This window comes from Equus przewalskii, chromosome 1, assembly GCF_037783145.1.
Source record: "Equus przewalskii isolate Varuska chromosome 1, EquPr2, whole genome shotgun sequence".
NCBI classification, from domain to species: Eukaryota; Metazoa; Chordata; class Mammalia; order Perissodactyla; family Equidae; genus Equus; species Equus przewalskii.
In genome coordinates, this window is record NC_091831.1 from 20,380,268 (window position 1) to 20,390,195 (window position 9,928).

General features: G+C 53.6%; 1 protein-coding gene and 1 long non-coding RNA gene across 3 annotated transcripts in view; both read right to left on the reverse strand.

Moving 5' to 3' along the window:
• LOC139085488 (uncharacterized) overlaps positions 1–4,441 on the reverse strand; it is a 66,024-nt gene extending 61,583 nt beyond the window's left edge. For both annotated transcript variants that reach the window (XR_011543817.1, XR_011543816.1), the window contains exon 1: positions 3,903–4,441. This is a non-coding gene — a long non-coding RNA (uncharacterized lncRNA). The remainder of the gene's footprint in view (positions 1–3,902) is intronic.
• Positions 683–3,852, reverse strand: ADRA2A (adrenoceptor alpha 2A). Its single transcript, XM_070632927.1, has one exon. The coding sequence runs from the start codon at positions 3,475–3,477 to the stop codon at positions 2,080–2,082; it is 1,398 nt and encodes a 465-aa protein (XP_070489028.1). The 5' UTR covers positions 3,478–3,852; the 3' UTR covers positions 683–2,079.
• Positions 4,442–9,928: the final 5,487 nt, after the last annotated feature.

Genomic DNA, 9,928 nt, shown 5'->3' on the forward strand with positions numbered 1-9,928 from the left:
TCCTAGGCGTTCATACCATGCTTTGTGCATAAATCACACTAGGGGTTATATATATGTCGTATGTTATCACACTGTAAGGCATTATATATATTTTTTAGCATCTTCCACACTTTGTACATCTACTACACTTTGGGGGTATATACACACTTTGACGTATAGACACACTTCATGTCATATAGACACTTTGCAACATGTACACATTTTATGTATATCTACACACTTGGCCTGTATCCCATACTTTGTGCATATAGCACACTTTGCATAGAAACCTCACTGCTGGCAGCATTCTGCAAAGCATTAACGATGCAACCCCCGCGAGGCTTTGGGGTTAAGAGTACAGACCTGAAACCAGAAACAGTTAGATACAATACATTGCCACCACTTGTTGTTAACCTTGAGCAAATCACTGGCCCTCTGGGACTCAGTTTGTTCACCTGTAAAACGGGGATAATAATACTACTGACCTCATAGGGTTTGGGGGAAGATTAAATGAAGCAGACCTGTAATGGGCTCATGATAGTGGTCCAGCACATAAGAAACACTTGATAAATGGTAGCTTTGTTATTGCTCACACTATTAGCGAGTGTTCTATAATGTACACATATTTTTTAACTTAAAAAATATATATATAACCAGATATTCCCAGAGTCTTAAAGCTTTTGGAAACTCAGATAACAGGCAGAACCATTTAATTCATATTTATTTCACATTTGATCTGTAAACTTTTTATTAAAAAAAAATCCACTGTCATTAGCAACATGTGCTGACATTAGTTTTTCTTTAATGACAGGAGAGCGTGGGCCTTAAAGAGTCTCTGTCTACGACACGGAGAAGCTCAGATGGAAACAGGAGGTCTCTGCCCTCCTCCCTAGACAGTCCGATCTCATCAAGGACATGCTCTCCACCAGAAAAGAAGGGGAAAAGGTCAGCACTCTGAGACCTAAGAGCTCCTGGGGCAGGAACTGTACAGTCTGGCAGGCCCATTTGTCTTTTCAAACTGTTTACCTTGGGCAAATTGTATCAGGTTTGCTTCTTCCACATAATTTCCACTCCCCTGTGTCTAAAATCAGCAGCTAACAGATTTCCCGCAGTCAGCACTTTTGGGGAGGGAAGGGGCACAGAGATACAAGATAGAAACATACATATTCTTCAAGCAGGGGCCCCAGAGTGTTGGAGGAAGGGGACAGAAGAAAGAGATGGGTTTAGAGTGGGTTTCTGGGGCAAAGGGTGCCTCAGAGGATAATGGCTTTGTACACCAGGCTGATGCAAGGCAGAACGATTCATTTACTTCTGTCTTGGTCCATTGTTGTAATATTTACATAGGAAAAGGCAATTATGCTGTTAGGCACAGGGAAAAAATGGACAAACCTTTTCCCTCTTAGGAAATCTCAAAGCAGGTCCAGACCCAAGGGACAGTCACCAGTTGCTGGTGAAAAGGACACAGAGGCAGGTAATGACACTAGAAAAGGGTTTGCATTGCAAATGGGCTTAGCCTGAACCAGACACAACGTGTCTGCCTCAGGGGCATCTCCAACAGCCAGGATTCCAACATCAAAAGCCAAGCGACACTGGGACCCTCCCGCAGGTACTATCAAAAATAGTGTATATTTACAGTGGAGGAGGGGAGGGCGGGCAGGACTGCCCTGAGCGTTTGTTTGAAAATAGAGTTGGGAGGAGGGAGAAGCAATTAGCAGGGGCTGGGTAACCCCGTCCATTAACCCTTTGTGAGCATACGCTCTGCGATCCAGCGCTTGCTTGAAGTGCTGTCAGAGCTGGACTGGGAGGTGAAAATATCTTTAGGAAACAATACTGATTAGGAGCCGCCCATGAACCTAGTTAGATTGCTCCGAGTCAGGAGCGGCCCTACCAACAGTTGGGCGGGCGTGTGGCCCTCCCGGCCAGTACTTTTCCCTGGTAGGGAAGAGCAGATGCCCGGAGGCCGCAGAGCAACCTCCCGGGCCAGGAAACGCAGAGCAGGCAGGATCCGGGTTTCAGGATGCTGGGCCTGCGTAGACGCGCCCCTCGATCCCCGCGGTCTGCGGTCTGCAGGAGTCTGTTCGCGCGGCGCGGGCTCGGCGCTCACACGATCCGCTTCCTGTCCCCGCGGCAGAGGATCTTCTTGAAGGCGCGGCGGAAGTCGTGGTTGAAGATGGTGTAGATGACCGGGTTCAAAGAGCTGTTGCAGTAGCCGAACCAGAAGAAGAACTTGAAGAGCGTGCGCGGCACGGAGCAGCCGACGGCCGTGAGCGTGTAGGTGAAGAAGAAGGGGAACCAGCACACCACGAACACGCCGATGACCACGGCCAGCACGAACGTGAAGCGCTTCTCGCGGTTCTGCCGCCCGCGCCAGCGCGACGCCTTGGCGCCCCCGCTGCGCTCCTCCCCGGGCCCGGCCGCCTGCGCCCCCGGCCCCGTCGCCCCCGGCCCGCGCCGCGGCACGCTGTCTCCGGGCTTCACCTGGCTCGCCCGGGCCTTGCCCTTGGCCCGGGGGCCGCGATCGGACCTGCGGGGTCCCGGGGGCCGCTCGGCGTGCTCGGACGACGAGCTCTCCTCCAGGTCCAGCGCGTCGGTGTCGCGCGGCCCTGCCGGCGCGGGCTCCCCGGGGGCACCGTTAAGCTGGGCGGGCAGCGGCTCGACCTCGGCGCCCACGGGCCCCAAGCCGCGCTCCGGACCCAGGCCGTTGGGCCTGCGCTCGGCGCCCCCCGGCGGCGCGGCGGGGGCATCCGGGCCCCGGCGGCTGGGCGGCACGCGGGTGCGGCGCTTGGCGATCTGGTAGATGCGCACGTAGACCAGGATCATGATGAGGCAGGGCGCGAAGAAGGAGCAGATGCACGACGAGATGACGTACCACTTCTGGTCGTTGATCTCGCAGCGCGGCTCTGCAGGCTGCTGGTCGCCGCCGCCGCCCTTCTTCTTGATGGAGATGAGCGGCGGGAAGGAGATGACGGCCGAGATGACCCACAAGGTGATAATGATGGTCTTGATGCGGCGTGGAGTGCGCTTCAGGTTGTATTCGATGGCCTGCGTGATGGACCAGTAGCGATCCAGGCTGATGGCGCACAGGTGCGCGATGGACGACGTGCAGAAGAGCACGTCGAGGGCCAGGTAGATCTCACACCACGCCTTGCCAAAGTACCAGTAGCCCATGACCTCGTTGGCCAGCGAGAAAGGGATGACAAGCGTGGCCACCAGGATGTCGGCCGAGGCCAGAGACACGAGGAAGAGGTTCTGGGGCGCCTTGAGCGCGCGGCTTGTGAACACGGCGATGATGACGAGCACGTTGCCGAACACGGTGAGCAGCATAAGCAGGCCGGCCAGGCACACCAGCGTCAGCGTCACCTGCAAGGAGTAGGGGGTGGCCCTGGTGCCGCCCCCTGGCGCCTCAGTCCCGTTCCAGCTCCCGTTGCCCGCGTCCGGCTGCAGGGAGCCCATGGGCGCGAAGCTGCCCTCGGCCAGCGGCTGCTCCTGGCGGAACATGAACGCGGGTGCCCACTGGCCTGGGCCTGCTGCCAGCTGCCTTCCGCCCAGCGCCTTGGGTCCTCCTCTTCCTCCTGCGCCCCGCTCGTTCCGCCGAGCCTCACATGGGGAGGGGGCCGCAGGAAGGTCGGGCCCGAGCTGGAGGACCTCTAGCGGCCCATGGGCCCGGCTCCAGCGAACCGCGCCCGGCCCACGCTTCGGGCGCTCGGGGTGGGCGCCTTCTCGCTCCCAGCTCCTAAATACAGCCAAGTTTTATTTCTAAGAGACGGGAGAGAGTAGGTTCAGCCGATGGGGAAAAAGAGATTTATTCTTCAGGAAGGGAGAACAAAAGTCATCGGTGGCCTGATGACTTGAAAGGATGACAGGAAATTAAATATATACATATATCTTGGTTCTTGAGCCTGAGCGAAAGCAAGAGGTCTTACCGTGTGCGGGGCCCGCCCCCACCCTGGGAGGCGGCCGAGGGGTGCTGATGCGGGCTTGGGGTCCTATGTCTGTCTCCTTACATCCCTGAAGCGATTACCGACTCTCTCGCTTCCCCCAAGCGCGGCGGGGCCAGCGGGGCCCGGGCTGGGGCCGGGGTGCGGACTCTGCCGCCTCTCAGAGCGCCGCGGGACTTCCAAAGTTGCGTGCTCTGCTGGGGCTGGGGCGCAGCGCGCGGAGCTCGGGGGCAGCGGCAGCGGCGGGGTGAGGAGGGTGGGGACCGCATGAAGGCGCCCCGGTCCTCAGGCGGGCCGGACCGGGTGGGCAATCGGCCCTCCAGGAGCCGCAGCCGAAGCAGGAGTCTCCTGGGCGTCGGCCCGGCGAGCTGCGGGCGCTGAGCGCGACCGGACAGGCCAGGGTCCGAGGACAGCTTGAGTTGGGGCAGGAGCGCAGGGCTGGGGGCAGAAGGTGCTGGGGGAGGCCGGGCGGCAGCGCGCCGGCTGCTGGGCGTCTGCACCGAAGCCAGAGCCGCTGCTGCTCCGCCGCGCTCACCGTGGACTGGTTTTATAGCCCCAGGATCAAGCCGGCGTTGCCGAGCAGCCGGCGTCAGCCCCCACGTGGGAAACCGACCCTCCCCCGCCCCTTGCGCCTCCCCTCCGCTGGTCTAGAGCCCGCGCCCCGCGCCAGACCCAGGGGAGCGCTACCGTCTTCGCGCGACGAGCTCTTTGGAGAGGCGGGTACCTTGAGCGAGAGGTTTAAAGAGCGTGCCCGGGCAATGGGGAGCGGTCCCTGCTGGGAACTGACCGGGCAGCTCCGGGCCAGGCCAGCAGAAAGCAGCGGGCACCCGAGAGTGCCCCCATAGAGCTGGGTCCTGGGAGGAAAGGGTGTTGGGAACCCCCAGCACGAATCGGGAGAAGCAGCCACCAGTACGGGTCGTATCCGGAACAGCCCCGCCCTGGGCCGGGCCGCCCTCGTCTGCGAGCGCTCCTCGCGGCTGGGGCGAGTGGGTCCTGGTGAGAGAGGAAGGCGCAGGTTTGGATGGAACCCCTGGGGCTGAATGGGAAGCGCGCCCCGGGGAGCGGGACTGGCCAGAGTTCAGAGCTCCGCATAGGGGCGAGGTGGCCACGTGCCGTCCCAGCCACAGGGCTGTCTGCGAGACACACGAATGGCCCAGTATCTGGACCGCGACCCCTTAGACCGCGGTGGGGAGGGGTCCTGGAGGCGGAGGCCGCGCGCCGCGACAGTGCGAGAGCGCACTGACACCTGCTGGTCGCTCGTTGTCACGGCTGGGAAGCTCCCCGCCGGCGCCGGGCGCCTGCTCCCGCCCCTGTGGTCCCTTGACTACAGCGCCTTCTCCTATTTCAGGCCAAGTTTGGATTCAAGCTCAGGAAAAGAGAACCCAGACTTTAAATTGCACTTTGTCATGTCGCAGAAATCTTCCTAAAGCATGCACTCTTGTGTGTCTATCCCCGGCGGGAGTGGGGACCCGTCTGATAAAGTCACATTAGGTGGGGCTCGGTGGGCATTATTGTCCAGGACTGGCATCCCCCCCTGAACCGGCTTAGGGCAGCCCACGGTTCCCACAGATCCGAGAGGCCTGGACCGCGCCTCAGAGGTGCCCAGCTCTGGCCTGCTGTGAACCGTTGTGCCTTTGTAGAGGAGGAAAGCCAGCCTCCACCCTCCCCCAACCCCCATTTCAGATGCACAGGCACCATCTTTCAGTAAAGGGAGGGTGCTGGCCAAGGGAAGAGAGAATATTTTCTGTGTTCTCTCTGATAGGAATAGCATGGAGTGGGGTGAGCGGCCAGTTTTTCTCTGTGTGCTAGATGTCCTACAATAGATTTTAACAGTTGCTAGAGTACCAGCTTGTATTGTGCTATCGCACTTTTCAAATAAGCAGCAGGCAGTTTAAGGGTAAGGCCCAGGAGGATAGAAACTGTCAGCAGGAGAGAGATTAGACCTAAAGAAAAGTTGTCTTATTTAAAGACCCACTAAACCAAAATACCTTATGTAGTCACCTCACTGGAAGCTCCAAGGACTGAACAGATCGCCTCTCTGACCAGCGGGGTGCAGGCTCAGGTCTGGCTAGGGGCTAAGGACTAAATTTAGAACCTTGAGCATCCCCTTCAACTGAAGCTTCCGTCTACAGGCCCCACCAGTGATACAGTTATTGATGCTGCTGCCCTTGATGTAGATAGTCACAAAGTCTGTACTTGTTAAAGTACTTCACCGATGTCTCATTTGATTCAGTACATTTATCTTCTCAAATTTGCTCCAGTGGGATGAGCTCCCCTTCCAGTCTTAATTCTGAGGAGCCTCTCTAATCCCCTTTTCTGGAGAATCTAAAGAAAGCTGGAGAAGGCAGAATTTCCTCCCTCTGCTGACTCCATGGTTTTCCATCTTCTACTCAAATCTCAGGTCTGAGTCTCCTGGCAGGGCGCAGAGATATCACACTAGGTTCAGTTGGAAATGTGGTGACATTCATTTTTGCACAGCAACCGGGAGCCCCAGACCTCAAGTGTGAATACTAAGAGAGCCAAAAATCAAAGCCCTGGGCAGTCTGGGGTTCACCATGTTGTTCACAGAACTTAGGGATGGAGTATTGGGAGGCCCCCCCTGTCCATCTCCACACCAGCTGCTAACACACCACTCTCCTTCCTGTCTCATTTCAGAAGCAAAAAGGAAAATGAAAACAGAGGCCACAATGCCTTCCTTTTTTGAACTCTCTGCTGCTAGCCTGTGTGTGACACCTCTTGTCACATTTTCTAAATGCTTCCCAAACAGCCAGTTGGTCTCTTAATTCCTGGGTTTGGAGTCTTTTCCCCTAAAAATGGAAACAGGCCTTTCAAGGAACTAAGGTCTGTGAGGTCAACACACAACGATTATTAATAATAACAATAGCTGCCTTTTGTGCAGGACCTAGTACGCATCATGTCCAGGGTACAGAACCCCTTTATATGCAGAGTTCCTCATCTTGTCACATGTACCTTATCACCAAGGGCTCTGCCTCCTTCGTTTGACACACAGGGTTGGTATCTCCGGGCTTTGAAAAGCTATGTGGACTCCGTTATTTTTTCCTAGAAGATTTAGTGCTGTGCTAGCTGAGTGAGACAGTGTTGAGCAGAGAGATATCCAGGAAGACGATAATTCTTAACCAGGCTTGTATATCAGCACAGCTTGGGAAGGTAAAAGAGACTCACCAACCCTCCACCAGGGCAATTAGGATTCATCGAGGTGGCGGTGGGATGCAGCATGTGTATTTTAACAAAGCTCCTTGTGAGACGCTAACATGCACACTCTGCTGAAGACACACTGCCAGAAGCAATAAATCTCAGCTGCCGGCAGGAGTGATGAGCAAGTGCCTTGGTGGGGGCAGGGAGGGGCGTCCAAATGACCTGGGAACTTGTATCAAGCCAACCTGAGCTACAAAGAATGGGCCCCAGATTGAGAATCACTGCCCTGGTGAGCCAGCGGGACAGGCAGGAGGGTGTCACAGCCCTCCAGGGATCTGGGGCAGAACGAACAGTTGAGAGCCACCATAAATATAAAGTTTGGCCTACATGGCCTGAGGAAGAATCACTTCTGGGCACACAAATGGGGATCCATTATTATTTCTACTATTAATAAAAATAAATACTCTTAGCACTGACCCCATGCCAGGCACAATGCTGAGAAGTTGATATACTATATATTATTTTATATAATTCCCCCAAACAACTCTATAATGTAGATATTATTACCTGCCTTTACAGATGGGGAAAACAAGGTTCAGAGAGGCTAAGTAGATTGCCTAGCTAATAAGTTAGCAGGGTCAGCTCTGGCCCCCGTGTTTCCTGACGATAAGCCCGATGAGCTTCCTAACTCCCTTTCTGTGGATCTCTGCCCGCTCCCACACTGACCAAGGGCAACCTGCAAGAGGCTCACCAGAAAGAGTGTGTTGATGAGTTGGCAGATGCTCTCTATACCCCCGTCCTCCTGGTCCATTCGTGGTTACTAGAGCAGGCAGTAGAGGACAAGGCGTGCTCCATCATTCCGCATCTGATGCCTGCTGTATCAGAGGAAGCATCAGGCTCAGGCTGCACAAGACCGAACATTTCCCGACGACCAACCTGATGCAGAGCAAGTGCCGCACCACCTGATTGCACAACCCTGGAATTTCTGGCCTCCTCTTGGTGGAAGCAATCACTCCCTCTCATGGGTGCCCATGCTTGTTTCCACCATAACTTGGGTCAACCTTTATTGCACCAGTGGACCTGTTCCTTTGTATGATGCTGTAATAAGAGGGAAAGACTGTCCTGTTTATCTTTGTATTCCCAGAACATACCTAAAACAGATTTTTAAAAAATCAAATTTCTGGAACCTACCCCTTGGAGATTCAATAGGACGAGCATAAGACCTAGGCATTTACTTCTATTTTCAACAAATACCTGAGGAATCAAGTAAACACCAAAATGTAAGATGCACTGGCATAAATATTTGATAAATGCGTGTGTGATGAATGAATGAAAGAATTAGTGAATGAATGAATACTGCTTATGATTAAGCTACCCAACAGGTAAGCAGCCCAGAAGAAAGTGGCTAAGATGGCTAGCAGTTCATTCAAAATTAGGATTTAGTTGAGGGACATAGGTATAGGATTCTGTCATTTTTTTCTGTAGCTATCTATATTTTTTTTTCCTAAAAGGAACACGTTCTATTTATAACTATCAGCTAGGCAACTTACCAATAAACGAAAGCTGCTTAAGCTGAATAAGCTATTTGTCCTGGAATTACATCTGTCATTAACATGTCAGGCAACACCAAAATGCACCTTGACTTCTCCATCTTCCTTGATGGTGACTTCCTCTAAAAGGAGTGGAGGAACTAGGTAGGAGGTGGCTTTAATAGCTTACTTTTTTTTTTTTTTTTTTGAGGACTTAACTGTCAAAGAAAAAACTACATGCCTCCTTAGCTTGGACTCCTAGCTGTGCTATAACCCTCACAAACAAAGGTTTGGACAGGCCACACACCCACGCACAGACCATACTTAAACACTGTCACTCGTCTGAACATGATGAGCAGGTGGGAACACAGTGTTCCCACTGCTGCCCATGCCTTGTGCACAGCTGGAACCAAAGGTTGCTATAAACTACAAACATCTGTCCAGTTGCTGTATTGCTGACATGGAGGGGAGGGCAGTCACTAGAAAAAAATCTGCTGCTTCCTCTGAGCTGTTATTTAATTCCCCCACTTTCTGGTACCTGTGTGGAGCCCTTTGGAATCACATTGTTATTAAAAGCAAATTTAAGCCAAAAGAAAAGCATCAACTCCAAGAGTGTCATGAGGAGCTGCCTTATTTACCGCCTTCCGTGTTTCTCATCACTGATAGCCAGATCAATCCTGCTATACTCACAAAAACAAGTGAGAAGTCCTGCCACCACCTCCATCCCTTTTTCTGAAGTGCTAGCCCATTCTGCCCCAGGCTGGAAGATTAAGCCAGGTGTTGTCTGACTCTGCAAGGACCTCTGGCCAAAACCAAAAGGACAGCCGCCTGTGTCAGGATCAACTCTACCTTCAGGGTGCCAAGAAAGGTTGGGCCCTGGGTTGGCTCTTTGCTGCTGCCCAAGCCTGCAGGACTTGTTTGTGTTCCCACTAAAGTGTGTCTGTTGAGGGCTGTGCACATACACCTTACCACTACCTTCTGCAGTCTTCCAGGTCAGTCCTCACAAATAAGTGCCCTTTCCCCCAACACCCAGGTGAATTATCTGGCCTGCTTTGTCCAGAAGCATAAGTAAAAGCAAACGTGAATCAGTTATGGCAAGTGATGGCTATTTGTTCTCAGGCATAACAGGCAAGCAAGAGCCACTGGCCCTTGGGTGTAAAGGAGATATTTGTCACCAACTTTAATAACTCTTAAACTAACATTCCGTTCATCTAATTAGGTAAGGCGAATCACCCTTCACATTTACTAAAGAAACCGTGGAGACACAGTGCCTGAAACATAGCACACATATACACTATTTAAGAGGTGGTCTGGCCATCACTGCTC